This window comes from Podarcis filfolensis, assembly GCF_964270895.1.
Source record: "Podarcis filfolensis genome assembly, chromosome: 4".
Taxonomy (NCBI): domain Eukaryota; kingdom Metazoa; phylum Chordata; class Lepidosauria; order Squamata; family Lacertidae; genus Podarcis; species Podarcis filfolensis.
Window position 1 is genome coordinate 68,877,003 of NC_139607.1, and position 15,943 is coordinate 68,892,945.

The 15,943-nt window shown below is 41.4% G+C and overlaps 1 protein-coding gene and 1 long non-coding RNA gene across 3 annotated transcripts in view; one reads left to right on the forward strand and one right to left on the reverse strand.

Moving 5' to 3' along the window:
* Positions 1 to 486: 486 nt before the first annotated feature.
* Positions 487 to 2,128, reverse strand: LOC310761619. The gene is made up of 2 exons (XR_014547580.1): positions 1,732 to 2,128; positions 487 to 1,642 (listed from the first exon to the last, which is right to left on the reverse strand). It is a non-coding gene; the product is annotated as an uncharacterized lncRNA (long non-coding RNA).
* A 257-nt stretch (positions 2,129 to 2,385) lies between these two features.
* CBLB (Cbl proto-oncogene B) overlaps positions 2,386 to 15,943 on the forward strand; it is a 57,791-nt gene continuing 44,233 nt past the window's right edge. The window contains exons 1-3 of one of the 2 annotated variants that reach the window (XM_083611516.1): positions 2,386 to 3,340; positions 3,943 to 4,117; positions 12,751 to 13,001. In XM_083611516.1, coding sequence (XP_083467642.1) covers positions 3,950 to 4,117; positions 12,751 to 13,001 — 419 coding nt within the window. In that variant the 5' untranslated portion in view covers positions 2,386 to 3,340; positions 3,943 to 3,949. Of the gene's footprint in view, positions 3,345 to 3,942; positions 4,118 to 12,750; positions 13,002 to 15,943 lie in introns of both variants that reach the window. The other variant, XM_083611517.1, reaches the window with a different exon arrangement.

A 15,943-nucleotide genomic window follows, 5' to 3' on the forward strand; every position in this document is an offset into this window, starting at 1 on the left:
AAATGATGATTGGATTGAATAGGAGGTATTAGCAACAAAGTTAATAAGAATATGCAAAAATGAATTGATAATGGATGAAAATATAGTGTTATAATATGTTAAGATATAGAGTTAAGATAAATGAAAGAGGGTAAGGATTTGCTGATTTGATTATCTAAATGGGAATACAAAAAGGGGAGGTGTGAGGAGGTCAAGGAAACAAGTTAATGAGCATAAAGTTATAAAAAATGGATTTGTTCTTAATTCTCTTTTACCTATTCGTCTTTTGTATTTTTATTTGTATTTCTTCTTTTTTATGTATTTTTTTAGGTTTTCTTTTTTTATTTTGTTCTTTTCATATGTTTTTTTTGTATTTTGTAAACTGATGTTTTTGTAAAATTCCAATAAATATAATATATATATATATATATATATATATATATATATATATAAATCTGCAATTGGCGCATGCAAGAAAGGCCTTAAAATAAGTGATTTGTATGCTGCTTCCTTTTAAAAAGTTTTTTTATTTTTTATTTTCATTTATAACAAACATTTCAACAAAAATAATCCTTACATATCAAGCCTCAACTTCCCTCCCCCTCTTTCTGTGGTTCCTTAAATTTATTCCCCACCCCTACTGCATATCCCCATTTGTATGCTGCTTCCTTGCTAAGGTAGAAGCACGAAGTGTAGGTAGAAGCACCTCTGTACTAGACAGAAAAATGCAGGTTTATACATATAGGTATGAAACATTCCTATGTGAATTCATTTAAGTGTAAGCACCACAGCTGAATACAGTGGAACTTACTTCTCAGTGAATATGCATAGATTGCACTGACAGTCTAGGGGAGTGGGGAGCAAGCCCAAAATTTCTCTCACACAGCCCTTGCTCTGCCTTCCCAAAGCTGGCTAAGCTGGGTGCCAGGCTTTGGGATGGAGGCACAAGGGTCTGGCAGGGTCTCAAGAGCCCTCCCAAAGCTGGGAAAGTGCAAACTAGGCTTTGAGAAGGAGCTGTGAGCACTTTAGGACCCTGTCAGAGCCCTTGTGCCTCCTCCCCAGAGCCCAGCGCTTCACTTACCTGGTTTTGGTCTAGGACACAGTAATACATTGAAATGTGAAAATGGCACTCTTTGACATCTAATGGTCAACATCTGTGGTATCAACTGTATCTCACAGTAAACTGATTACTTGTTATGATGGATTCTTAACTCCAAGAAAGCAACATTAATATCACAGATTATGTTTTAAATGAAAACATTTCTCCCTTCCTTAATCACCCTTTTGGCACTTTGTTCTAACTCTGGGTTGTTGCGAGTTAAACGCATTGCTTCAAAGTGCCCTTTTTGAATTCACACACTATTAACTTTGGTGGGCGAGATCAAGTAACAAGAGACATTGGAAAAAACCACGCATGCTGTTCTATGGGGAGCAGTGAAACTTGTGCAGTGCACACTTCTAAAGTTGCCCTGCTGAATTTAGTGGGGCTCACTTCCAAGTCGATGCGCAGGAGACCTCAGCCATTGATTGACAGGCAGACCTAGGGTGATTTCTGCGGCACACAAGGTTGTGCATGTCTATTTCCTCAGAAGTAGGCACTGCTGAGAGTTCGTGTGGGTTTTACTCCCCGGGGCATGTTGACAGGATGGCAGCCTGATGTCGCCTGGAACAGATGGGAGGGAAGGAAATGTTGAAAACTGACGTGCTAGTTTTGCTCGGGAAGCAAGCCCACTTGACCTCAGCGGCACTTACCTCTGAGTAAAGGCGCCCGAGGTCGAGTTGCTTTGCTGCGGTTCTCGTGCCCCGCAATCCTAATGCGAAGCGAAGCCCCGCAGGCTGAGTGTGCCTGGCAAGAGCGTCAAGTCAACTCTGAGCAAATGTGTTTAGGATTAAACTGCGCGCGGGACCTGAACCAGTACGATCGCCGGGGGGGGGGGTAGGCCTGGTAACACGCTACTGAATCCGGTGTGGGGAGCTTACTTCGGAGCAAAGAAACACGCAGAGGTCCTTACGTAACACTCCGTATCCAGACTCCCCCCGAGGCGGTGCCTATTCCTATTCCCATGAGCCTCCCTTGCCTCAAAAACCGGATACATTTCCTTGTCTCTATCATACCGCCCCCCCCCCCTCGCCGGCCTCCTCGGTCCTCTTTCACCTGCTTTCCTCACTCCCACAGACCCCCCGTATACTTTCCGGAGACGAAGTTCCTTTGGCTCTCTCGGCCCGATTCAAGAATCACAGTCGGGGGAGGAGGAGGAGGGAAGGGGGAACCCCCCCCTCAGCGCCGGAAGTCCTTCTCCGTCCTCTTATTGGCCTATATCCTTATCAGTCAGGAACTGGAGGACCAACAAACTGCCCCCTCCTCCCCCGCCCCCAGAATTCTTAAAGTTGGGCGGGGTGGGGGGTGGGGAGCCTTACCAAGTTGTCAGCTTGGGCTTTTCTTTCCTCCTCCTGACTCCCTCCCCCCCCCCATCAGCAGTCGCGCGCTCACCTTTGATTGGGTAATGTCAAGGGAATTGAACCTTAGCACCGTTAGAGAGAGAGAGACAGGCACCCCCCTCCTCGCTCACAGTACGCAGGCGCGGCTGGCGCCGGCTGCACGAGCTCTTTGCCCACTCGCTCGCCTCTTCCCGAGGAGGGCTCGGCTGCGGGCGGGTCCTAGCGCCGCCCGGCCCGGCCCCTCGAGCGCCGCCCCCGCACGCCCCTCACCGGGGCAGAGCGATGAGCGAGGGCAGCGGGGCTGCTGCTGCTGCTGCTGCTGAGGAGACGGCGGCGACGACGACGGGCCCGCCGGGACGGATTAGCCCCCCATGTTTCCCCGAGGAGCCCCAGCGACGGCACAGACTGTGGTGGGGAGCGGCGTCCCGTCCTCTTTGTTGGCTGTGCTGCTGCAGTCCTCGCCCCTGAGGCTCCGGGCGGGGGACGAGGCTTCGAGGAAGGGAGAGTGCCGTGTGGCGGCGGCGCCCGCCGCTGCTGTTGCTGCGAGGGACAGAAAGCGCCCGAGGAGCAACCGGAACCAGGAAAACTGCTGGGATTTAATACGGCGGGCTGCGCCGAGGGATGGCGTGTGCCTGAAGGAGGACGGGAGGCTCCGCGAAGAGAGGGAACAAAGTGAGGGGGCCAGAGAGACTCGTCAGGGGCTGCTTCTTGGGGGTCCTCTTTCTTCACCCCCGACCCCTCCGACATTCCCCGTGAGGGGGGACTTTGCTGCTGCTTGAAACTGACCTTGGAGAGAGTTGGGATCTACAAAAACTAGCAACGTTTTCCTTTGGATTTTCCTTTCCCCCCACCTCTTTTCCCCCTCTTAAAAACCACATTTTAAGAATACATATCTACAAATATCGTTCCAGGTTGCTAACTTGTAGGTATATTGAATGTAGCTGGCATAAGAGATTTTATTGTATTTATTTGTTTTAAATCCCCACCCCACCCAGACTTGGTGTTTGGGAACTTGCCACTTGAAAACAACCACCACCAGTGCCTTGGTTAGGTATTGGGTGTTGTGTGGCCCTTGCAAACCATGTGTGGACAATCATTTATCTGTGAGAGCATGTAGGAGGGAGACAAAGCATGAACTTAAAAAACGGAGGACAGTGTTTATCACTGTTCACCAGTGACTTTAAATTTTGAAGGTATTAAGGAAGTTGATGGGTAAAATCGGTGGTGTGGGGTTGTTGTTTTTTTTGTAAGATTGTTAAGGCGGTATATTTCCATAAGTTGTGCTAAGGTACCGTCAGTGACTGTGTATGACGTGATCCATCAAAGATCATTTCCTTCTGACTAAAAGTTACCATGGGTGGGTGATGGGAGGGGGGCTTATAGTCAAAAGTTAACCTGGTCTTTCACTATACTGTGTGTTTGCCCTTTGGTGATTAGCTAGCTGAAGGTGGGGTGTGGGTGTCAATTTGGGTGAGGAGATTTCATGATATTATACATTACTCTTCTTTTTCTTACAACATTAAGATCCCAGATGGCCAATTCCCTCAACGGCCGGAACCCAGGTGGCCGAGGAGGAAACCCCCGCAAAGGGCGTATTCTGGGCTTCATTGATGCTATTCAGGATGCAGTTGGCCCCCCCAAGCAAGCAGCTGCTGATCGCAGGACTGTAGAAAAAACTTGGAAATTAATGGATAAAGTGGTGAGTCTGTCAGTTGAGTCCTTGTACCAGAAAATAGTCAAGACTATTTATATGTGTACATGTATGGTCAGATCAGTTTGTGTCCTTGTTTGGAAAGAGTGAGTGTTTTCACATTTATGGCAGATCCCCATTTAACCTTGGCTCATGTTTTCTCCTTAATACAGATGAGGGGAAAATCCATTTGTTTTAAATGTACCTTTTGATAAGCACAGTTCTTTAAATAGTAGAGATTTGTAGGGTTGTGAATAAGCAGCTTGTTTCCTATGAACCAAATGTTCTTTGGTTCCCCACTGGAACATGTTGTTACAATATCTTCTTGAAAATGAAACTTCAGTTAAGGTAATCAAGTTGTGAAGCACTCTTACGTTAATCATATGCATGCAGTTCAATTTGCAGTTTAGGGGAATAAAAAACCCCCTGCTTTCTCTTATAGGAATGAACAAAACTTAATGGCCTTGGCTTTCAATTTTAATGGTTCCTTAAAATGTATTATGTGATTTCTTGAATAGTTATTGGAGAGCTGTTTACCATGGAGGCATGGTGTACGACTCAAAAATTATCTGTTAACCTGTATTTGAATCGGAATCACTTATTTTGTTAAATATTGCTGTAGAATAGTTAGCACGTTTGGTCATTGCAACTTCTACTAAGTTGTATGCAACATCCCTTTTCTCACTGCAGAAAAATATGGTTCATTACTAAGGCAACAGGACAGATATTTAATTAAGTGTGCAGCATTGGCTATGAGGATGATTGATGGCATTCTTTTTAATCCTTCACAACTGAACAAGCAACATCAGTTGGCATTAAATTCTTAAAACAAAAGAATAGTCTTTACTCATGGCTTTATGGCTGGTATTTCACCTACAATGAATATATGAAGTTTCTATATAGGTAAAGAATATTATTGCATATAACTAGGTGGAATTCTTACAACTTTGAAGTGAACGTTTATTGAGAGAGCAATAGAACTTTCATTTGTCAAGCAGTAAATGTCTCCATGAAGATGCTTAAATAGCCACAACTGATTCTTAGGCCTTTTACAATTATTATCAAGCCTTAACTTGGAATTCAAGACTAATGTATTGCATAAAAGTCGCACATTTGATTCCTGGTGTTGAAGTCTAGAAATAAACTTCTTTGGAACTCAAGTTCTGATTGTATGTGTTGCCAGCCTAGAGATTTCAGAACAACTTTAAAGGTTACTACTACTGCTAAGACTGGCAGTAATTCAGGCTAAAGTGTGTGCCTGTAATACCTTATCTACCTACCTGATTAGGGCAAGTTACTTTAGTCTCAGTTTAGATATCCTATAGATTTTCCATAATTTATGCTATGCAAGTTGCTCATCAACCCTCTTTTCTTTCTGGAGTTACACTTTTGTGCCTGCTTGATACAGTACAAAATCCATAACATGAGAACTGAGAAAACTGCATTGCTTAGGCTGCAGTGCTATGGACATTACTTGAGACTAACATCTTATACCAGTTCATGTCTACCTTAGAACAGTTCATACTATTTGTCAATTTAGTCCAGTCCTGTCTGCAGTAGCTCTCTAGGCATTTTTCAGGTGGAGTCTTTCACTTCATTTGCTATATAATCCTTCTAACTAGAAATGTCAGGGATCATATCTGAAATATTCTGCATAACAAACATGTGCTCTACCATTGATCTGTGGCCATGCTTTCCAGAGTAGCTCCAGCTGGATTCAGTAGAACTTGAGTAAAAAATGGTTAGAGTTGGGCTGCTCAGTCCATAACACAAAGCAGACATCTCTACAGACTCTGTGGATCTTTGTTTTGTGACATACATTGAGGCCATGATAATATAGACATTCCTTATTGTGCTGTTTGAGTTCCATGGGTCAGGTTTTTTTTAATGTATTCAGTTTAAAGATGCAGATATCTTTTTGCTTTTAACATGTTTCTACTAAATTAAGATTTCATTTTTAACATTTCCCTTTTTTTACATTCATGTTACTTCCCAAAAGCCTTCCTGGAGGAAAATGAGGATTTTTTTTAGTTGCCCCTTGTGAACCTAGGTTCATTTATCCCTTGTGCATTGTTTCTATATCTAGCACTGTCACTTCCTCACAGCTTTATCTTGCCAATCTTGCTAACCATATTTATCTGATTTCAATGGGACTGATGTCCAAGTAAGGTTTTTTTTAGATTTATAACTTTAAATAGCAAGCCTCCTATTTATATAGCCAAACAAACGTATGATGGAAACAATCATAGTTGTCTGGGATATATGTACAGTTAGTGGTGAAGTAGACTGATTAATTTACTGAATTATACTTGCGTATTTGGTTATAGTAACATCATACTTAAGGTGTTTCTCTGAAGCAGCAACTGTTGCCCCATCCTAAGCACTGATTTGCTGACACTTCAAAAGTAGTATGAATGACTAGTATTAACATAGTATCAGTTCATAGAATGGCTAAATGCAGTACTGTAGTTCATTACAGTGGCCCTATCCATACAGCTGTAATTGAGCCCAGATTTAGTTACAGTACTTGTGTCTGTGTGCTGTAGCTGTAATGTAGGAGAACAGGAAGTTGCCTTGTGGGTATAGACTTTAGCAGGTGTGTTCTGAATGGCAAAAAGATACTGTTATTCAGGTCTAAAAATTAATGTATTGCTAAATTGTCTATGTAAGGTTTAATTTGGACATAACTTCTATAATGCCTTATAACTGGCATTCAGTACTATAACACTTGGAATGTAAAATTATTAGCAGTATTCATCAGATGTAGGGATGTAACCTGAGATTTTTTCTCTAAGTGGTATTAGGTCTAAATCTCAGAAAGCTTTCTAATGTTGTTTTCTTGTTTCAGTTACTATGCAAACTGTGAAAGATCTCATTGTTTACATCATTACTGCTTGATTTTTAAAAGCCTTGCTACAATGGCTTGTATCCCTTTAAGTTATGGAAGTTCATGAAAGAAAAGTTTCCTCATCCCTCTGTCTTTTCCAGAGGACTCCCCTGCCAACAGTGACAAGGCAATTGTCACAAATTGACTTCTTTAACTTAACTTATTTTAGGGCCCAAGCCAATGTTTTTGCCCACGAGAGTATAGGGTCTGTTTTACAGAAGGCTTTAGGAAGTCTAGATGCTATACCTTCCCCCACCCCCCTCTTCCATTGGTTAAGTGTCCTCAGTTGGATCTTAATGTATCCCATTTAAGCTTTTGTCAGTTAATCACATTTTATCTCCAGATTAAATTAAAGTATACCAGACAGGATGATGTCATGATGTTAGAATCCTGTTATTTGTATCTAGAGTTGAGTATTTGGTACTTGTAGTGGAGGAGATGCATTTGAACAAACTCTATTCAGCCATCTTTTGTGTTAGCAGATGGCAAAGGGATGTTTTTTCATAGTTAAAATAAATACTAGATTGTAAAAGCATTTCCAAAATTAAATGCAGCTTATGATTTGATCCTGCAATGCAGTTCCTGCAACAGAATTCTGTGGAGGAAAATACCAGAGACTGCTCAATATGATGAGGTTGTTTTTGTGATTAGAGTCTAACTAGCCCAAGTACAATTGTAACACTCAGCCATATAAGAATAAGCCATGGTAACCCTTATTCCGCCCCCTCCCCCCTTTGAAAGTTCTATTTTTTTGTTTTGAGTAAGATCATTAGCTTGGTTTGCACAATATGGTAAACAGAACTGTAGCTTCCTGGGGTCACATAAATGCATGGGCTCCCAAATAGGAATTCACAGCCCCTTTGGTCATCTCCAGGACTTTTTGTTGGCACATTGAGCTTGGTAAGTGTTTGGTTTAGTGGGTTTTCCAAACCCAGGCTTGTGTTTAAGCTTTCTCCTAGCTATAGCATGTGCTTAGTGGGGAAAGAGTTTAAGTATACTAACCTGCATCTTCTTTTTATTATCCTTCATTAAATTTGTAGACTGCCCTTCCCTGGGAGATTCCAATGTAAAAATACAAAATGAAAACGCGAAATAGATAATAAAACAAACCAACCCCCCCACAAACACATTTAAAAGAGCATAGAATGTTAATCAGCCAAAGGCTCAGTGCAGGGAGGAATAAAGTGGCTGTGGCTGCAAGTTTCTCTCTAGGAATCCACATGTTTGTGTGGTCCTGGTAATGGTAAGCTGTAGTTTCACATAGCATGTGTTGCAAATGAAGCCTTTATGCCAAATTTTGGGAAGTTTGGATTATTCTGCCAATGCTTAGTTAAGAAAAAGCAGAATCATGTTTGCTCCAAATATAGTTAGATTAAGCTACTCCCCCCCCCCTCCACCACCACTACCTTAGGTAACGGGCACATCAGATTTTACAGAACTGAAAGTGGAAGCTTTTAAACTCCTTCCCATGTGTGTGGCACATGAGGGTAAGGCTTGCCATGGTTCATTTTCAGTCACATAGTGCTAAAGGCTTCTCTGATTTGGAGCTGTATTTAAAAGCCTGTTATTTATCGTCCAGATGATCTGATAGATAAGCACAAGTTTGTTGCATATTCTACAAAAAATCACTATACAAATTAAAATGATGGTCTATCTTTTAAATATCTAAATAGTCACTATGCAGTTTTTCTGTATATATTTCACTCCAAGCGTTTCATAACAAAAATGACAGATTATTGTCCATAGCTCCATATTAAAAAGTTTCATAATAAGAGATATGCAATAAAAGTCTGTTAAAACAAGCCATTAATAATTCCTTGCAGGAATGGTGTGATATCCTGTGTCCTAAGAGATGGTAGCACAATCGCTTAAGATGTTAATGCTGTTTTTTGGTTGTGATAGTGGTGGAGATAAACATCCCTAGACAACTTTGGAGATAGTGTTTGGAACTCTTGGAAGCTACACAAATTATTGTTCATTTCAGTACCTTATTATGTAAGCAGAAGGTAACAGGCATTTTGATTGTGCTGCCTGAATTTGATAGGATTCAGTAAGTTTGTGTCCAGTGCTATGTTCTACATGTCAGACAATATAAATCTATATGGATGGCAAATGTAGAACTGTATAATGTGAAATAAACAAATTGCATACACTTCATAAAGGTAAAGGTAAAGGTACCCCTGCCCGTCCGGGCCAGTCGTGTCCAACTCTGGGGTTGCGCGCCCATCTCGCTTAAGAGGCCGGGGGCCAGCGCTGTCCGAAGACACTTCCGGGTCACGTGGCCAGCGTTACAAGCTGCATCTGGCGAGCCAGCGCAGCACACGGAAACGCCGTTTACCTTCCCGCTAGTAAGCGGTCCCTATTTATCTACTTGCACCCGAGGGTGCTTTCGAACTGCTAGGTTGGCAGGCGCTGGGACCGAGCAACGGGAGCGCACCCCACCGCGGGGATTCGAACCGCCGACCTGACGATAGGCGCTGAGGTTTTACCCACAGCACCACCCGCGTCCCTGTTATACACTTCATAGGAGAGGCTAATTGCAGTTTGAAAAGCCACTTGGATGTTTTGCTTGTTTATTTAAAATATTTATATCTTGCATTTCTGCTTGACATCTGGCCTCCAGGCTGGATGACAATAAAAGAAAGCTAACACACAGTGTAAGAATAGGGGATGGCTACAGCTTAGTGGTAGAGCATCTGCTTTGCACACAGAATTCCTGGTTCTATCCCTGGCCTTTCCAGGTAGGGTTCAGAATACCCCCTGACTGAAAGACTGAAGAGCTATCTAGATAGAACTAGATAAACCCAACATTTGAAACTCCCATTGTTCTCGGCGCGTTTTGCGAACGGGAATTTCATAAATGCGAGCAGTTTCTGAGTTCAGGGTGCAGTACTGTGCCTAAGATTGCCACTGTTACTTGGAAGTAAATCCCAACCAAGTTCAGTGGGGCTTCCTCCCAAGTAAAACGTGCATGGATTGGGGACCTAAAAACTTTCTTTTCTTTTAAACCCAACATGTTTTGTTTAGGTTTAAGTTGTCTTGTTTAATGTACTTTTAATGTATGATGTGCTTTTAATTTGAAATACAATAGCCAGTTATCTACCTCACACTCTCACAAATTTTGGAGTGGGATCATTGGAGGACCCTTAAATCTTAGGTTTGCGAACTGAACACTCAAGGTGGGTGTCTCTGCCATCAGTTGTAGAGGCCTTTAATATGTGTTCATTTTGGTGCCAAAAAGATATATTTATATGAAGGAAAGGGAGTGTAGGGAGAATCCAGGGCTTGTCTGCAGAGTGGAAGGAAAGGAGGACCTTTTTCTGCCTCCCCACTTCCAGCCTCTTAAGAATATTAGGGGGGCAGGCAGGGGAAGCATGGCTTTGTTTTTGAAGTCTTCAGATGAGGACTAGACCATGTGAAAAATGAACATAAGATTTTAGCTGCCGTTCATTCATTTTCAGCTTTGTATTCTTGTTATAAAAAAGTGCACCTAGACATTCTGTTGTTGAGCCCATAACCTAGGTTTAAGGTGCCATTTAGCTCCTAGCTTTCATATCTCAGTTTCTAAACTGGATAGACCAATGATTTGACTAGGGTATGATGTAAAATATCCAATCCCACCGTGCTCAGATATTGTTGCTGCTGCTGATTCCAGTAGGAAACTATGTTTCCACTGTGGACACTACAGAATATTTAAAGAAGAGTAGCTGGAGGAGTTGTGTGTTCAAATTTCACACTTGAAAGTTAGAATGGAGCTCTGAGAGTGTATTATCTATGACTGGGTTGCTGCTCAGTATTTTGTTAGTAGATGAAGTAAGTGCTTCAGTCGTTTACATTTTTTCCAGCAATGACTTAGCATTTTCAGTTTGGGATGGAGTTAGCCCTTTGGAAGAATGGTTTAAGGTAGAATGCTTCAGAGGTGCTATTATTACTATTATTATTAGTGTAAGGTGGCACATGCACTCCCCTCCAGCTCCATTTAACACTGTGAGGTAAGTTAGGCTGAGAGATATTGTGAGTGGCTCAAGGTTACCCAGTGGGCTTTGTGGCTCTGTGGGGATTTGCACCTTGGTTTCCCACTCTAACCACTACACCACACTGGCCTGGGACGAAGATCTCATAGAAGCCTGGTCAGGCACTCTCAATCCTCATAATGTCTGAAGCAGGTCTTGCAGCTTCAAATATTGTGGTTCTTCTCCCTCAAAAGCTCAATATTGTGATTTCACAGAACCAGATATTTGACCCTTGCTAACATTTTAACTGGCCAAATATTTATTTCCTGCATAATTTTGATGTAGTCAGGAAAATATTTATCACTTGTTGCATGCATGTTGTTGTTTAATTGCATATTACTTAAAGCACTAGGCACTTACTAGAAAAGAAATATCCAACCAGTAAAAGTTAATGAACACTTACTACCAGAATAAATGTTTCCTCAGTTTGGAGCATGTTTTGTAATTGGTAACTAAGCTACAGTTGAATGGGTCAGTTTTTTTATTGCAATAGCTGATGACTTCTTGCTTATTGTTAACGCATATATGTTAATGCATATATTTGTCATGTTGGACCATCCTCATAGGACAGGCATAGGTAATCTCTGGCCCTACAGATGTTTGGGACTACAATTTCCATCATCCCTGACCACTGGTCCTGTTAGCTAGGGATGATGGGAATTGTAGTCCCAAACATCTGGGGGGGGGGCAGAGTTTGCCTATGCCTGTCATAGGATGTAGAATTAACAGTGGTGTTTTATATATATTCCCCCTTTCATCTTAAGTCTTGATTTCAGTAGTTTTCTATTTATGCATTCCTGCTGTTGATAGCTTTTCACATGTTTATATCGCTAAAATCTTTATTGAAGTTTATGTCAGCAATGGATAGCATCCAGCATTGTTGCATCTTGAATGAAGAGTTGAACTTGTATGAGTACAACTCTCATTCCATGAATGGTAGCTCCTTTCCTTCATAGTGTGACATCATCAGCTGTTGCCTCATAAATATACTTAGTCATGCTGGTAGTGAAAACAATGTTAAAAGACTGCTAAATTCCCCCCCCCTAAATTTTCATGTCATTAACCTGGCATCAGTTATGTGTTCTGTAGTTCTTTTACTTCGCTTGATATACAACTCATTGGTCTTGGATACTGCTTCCAATTGTTGCTTGGGATTTATATTTTTCAGTCTTATTTGAATGTTTTATCTTGTCAACTCCATTCACTTTGACAACTTGAATCAGTTCAGAGGTAACAGGAAATCGTTTCCCAGTATAAGAATAAGCTGCAGTGGGCATTGGGTTCACATGCACTCCCCTTCTTTTCTTTCATGTCCACCAGGAAATAGAAAGCATTTGTTCTTGATTTTGAACTAGCCATATTTCCATGTGACATCTGAACCAGGATCAAACCATGTTTTCGGCCCCCCAAGTTTGGACATCATGTGGTATTCTTAGTTTTCAAATCAAGATTGGGTTTCCTTGCAGGAATGAAAGAAGAGGTGGGAGGAGGGAGTGTGAAAGCTGTTGTTTTCCTCTACGTTTGAAATTAGGTATTTTATGTTCTTCAATGCTACAAATGTCTGCAGCGCATTCCTGACCAAATGGTTCTTGTTTCATCAGCAAAGCTAGGATTGCTTGGGACAATATACAATGTGTTGGCTTAAATATATGCTTCCAGATGCTGTCTTTGATATACAATAAAGTTTTATCCATTTAGATAATTTATCATTCACGTGAAATTTAATTGTTCTTTGGTTCTAGGTGAGACTGTGTCAGAACCCCAAGCTTCAGTTGAAAAACAGCCCACCTTATATACTTGACATTTTACCAGATACCTATCAACACTTGCGACTTATATTGAGCAAGTATGACGACAACCAGAAACTTGCACAGCTCAGTGAAAATGAATATTTTAAAATCTATATTGACAGTCTCATGAAAAAATCAAAACGGGCTATAAGACTTTTTAAAGAGGGGAAAGAGAGGATGTATGAAGAGCAATCACAGGACAGGTAAGAAAACTTTGTTTGGCCAATTGGTCATGGCCAATTCTAGCACAACTTTATTTGTATATTTCAGCAGTATTTGGATACTTAACTATTTAAGGAATCATGCAAGAGTGAAGGGACGTGGATGTTAAGCATACGTGGAAGATTCAAATGGAAATTAATGTCTCAAAGTTTTTTAAACTATGGAAAGGGTGTTCTTCATTTCTGACTTAAAACAAATGCACCCATAAAGAGTTTATGTGTAATGGAGCATTTGTGAACTTTTGAGTGTGTGTTAAAGAGCATAGTAAAATAGTAGTGCTTATGATACTCTTTCATTCTCAAAGTGTGGTTCTGTTGTTGACTTTAATAGGCCAAGCTGCAAATAGCAAGTTAGTCATGCTACTTTGCATTTGACAGGGACATTCCTCCTCCTCCCCTTTCTTTATAAAATCCTTACACAGTTTGTAGATCCCATGTAATGTCAGATGCAGGGGAAAACGTCACTTCAAAACACAGGTTTAAGAGTGGGGAAGTTTTTCTATAATAACTGTGGCTAGCACCATGTGCTGTTGCATTTGAATGTATGCATCATTGAGTGATGCCAAGTAAAATTCAAATGGAAATAGATGATGTAGGTTGCTATCCGAAACATACTTAGTAGGGAATAAATCCCATTGAATCCAGACTTACTTCTCGCTAAACTTGCATTGGATTGTACTTCTTATAAATCCAGCTTTGGGAAACAACAAGAGCCAGGTAATAAGCATTCTCAGTGAACCTGGACATTTACAGATGTAAAAAAAACAACAACCTTAAGTTCTGCTGCCACCGCAACCCAACCTAATGAAATCTAAGGATGCTCAGTGTCTTGCTGGAGTGGGGGTGGAAAATCAAGAAAGAGGAGGAACGAAATGGAGTACAGGCAACTACCCATTTGTTTGGGGGTTCCATTCCGAGGCACCGTGCGCATCAGTGGGATGCGCTTAAGCCCGCCCTATTCTATCCTGCTTCCTTTTCATGGCAAAAACAGTGTGCAAAAGAGTTCATATGCGTGCCAAACGCATGCAATTGGGAAGTGGCCTGTATCTTGAAAGAGGAAGTGATTGCCCGGCATGAACACTGAAAGGGAACACTGTGTATATTTATTTGCAAGTCCCACTTCTGCCTCCATATTAGAGAGCAACTACGAAAACCAAGAAGCAGTGGAAACATAAGTGAGTAGTATACTGATCTGGGTCTTCAGTTTCTTTGAGAGAGGGTAGATGAACACTGTCTTCTTCATGATGAAGGACCTCTTCTTACTCAATGTTAGTGACTCAGTTCAGATGTAACAACATACCATGGGTGAGCTGGCACATGCTCAGGCAAGCTTGCTCCCCCTTATTTGTGTTCAGTAGGAGGAGTTTTGAAGTTTCCTAGCTTATTAATAAAATTGGTTGAATAAATTACCATTTGCCACTTGAAAACAGCAAGAAACTACAGTTTGTTACTGTTAATGAAAGCTTTGATCTTTGTCCCTTGCATACACAGGGGGAGGGGAAGACACATTTACTTGAGGCTTGTGCTAGGTTCTTGCATCTGAACTGGACCACTGACATACATAACTAGAAGCATGAAGTCCTCCATTTATATTCATGTAACAAACTGTGGTTGGCTTGTTATGTCTGAACTTGGCCAGTGATTCTCAGTTTACTTCCTGTTGTCACACAAATCATTTCCCTGTTAAAGCGAACAGGGTAATGTTTTTAAAACATTTTTAAAAATGTTTTTAAAATAGGTATGGCTAATCCTTTGTGAACTTTACAATTCATGGCAAAGGAGAGCTCAAACTGGTGAATAAATATCCCTAAGCTGTGTTTAGTTGTAACTTAATGTTGCTTATTTGAACAGTTTTTCAGAACAGAATGTCTTAATTAGAAATATGAAAGCCTGGTAGAATTTTTTTTAAAAGAGGAAGTACTTTGAAGTGGCACATTGCTGTCTTTTTCAGAAATATATTCTGGCAGTCTATGAGAAAAACACATCAAAACCTCCTTAAGTCCAGGCATACTGCAGTGATGAAGTTATTGCCTGAGTGTTTTATGTGCATTCTAATGTTAAAATGTACTTCTTAAAATTGCTAATTTAAGCATATTTAGTTGCTGTTAAAGAGTTTGATAAGAGAGAGAATAGGAAATGATTCATATCTGAAAACATGGAGGCCAGCCAATTCAGCTGACAATCCCACAAAATCCCTGGTTGATCTGTGGAATGGGAAGATGACCTGGATTGGTTGATAGGATCACTCCCAAGTGCCCCTGCTCATTGTATTGCACTCTGTTCCTTGGTTATTTAATGAAATGCTTAGGAAGAGGACTAAAACAGCAATTAAACACAGGTGATTATACAACCTTTTAACCATTGCCTGGATGCCGTGATGGACTGTAGATGGCTAACAGGTGGAAGCTCAATCTAGACAAGAGAGAGGTATTGATGGCCAGTAGACAAGTTGATCTGGATTGGGAGTACATACTGTTCTGGATGGAGTGGCATTCCCTGTAGAGGATCAGGTTTGCAGTTTGGCTGTGCCTCTGGATGCCCAGGTGAATGCTGTAGCCAGGAGTGCTTTTGTTCTGCTTTGGCTATTGTGCCCACTACAGCTACACCCTTTCTTGGAGAAGACAGATCTGGTCATAATGTTGCATGCCTTGGCCATTTCCAGATGTTACTATTGCAGTGAGTTCTGGATGTGCCTTTGAGAAGTGTTAAAAAACTGTGGCTGATGCAATGCGCAGTGGCTCGGATTCTTCCTAGTATATGTTTCTCAGATCATGTTGGGGGTGTTGTTGGTTTGCTTTTGTTTTTATTATGTATTTTGGTGTCATCATTTTGTCAAAATTTCCTGAGTGTGCGTTAATCCAGGACAGGGGACTTGTGGCCCTCCAGTTTTGGGGATCTAGGCAGCATGATCAGTCGTCACATCT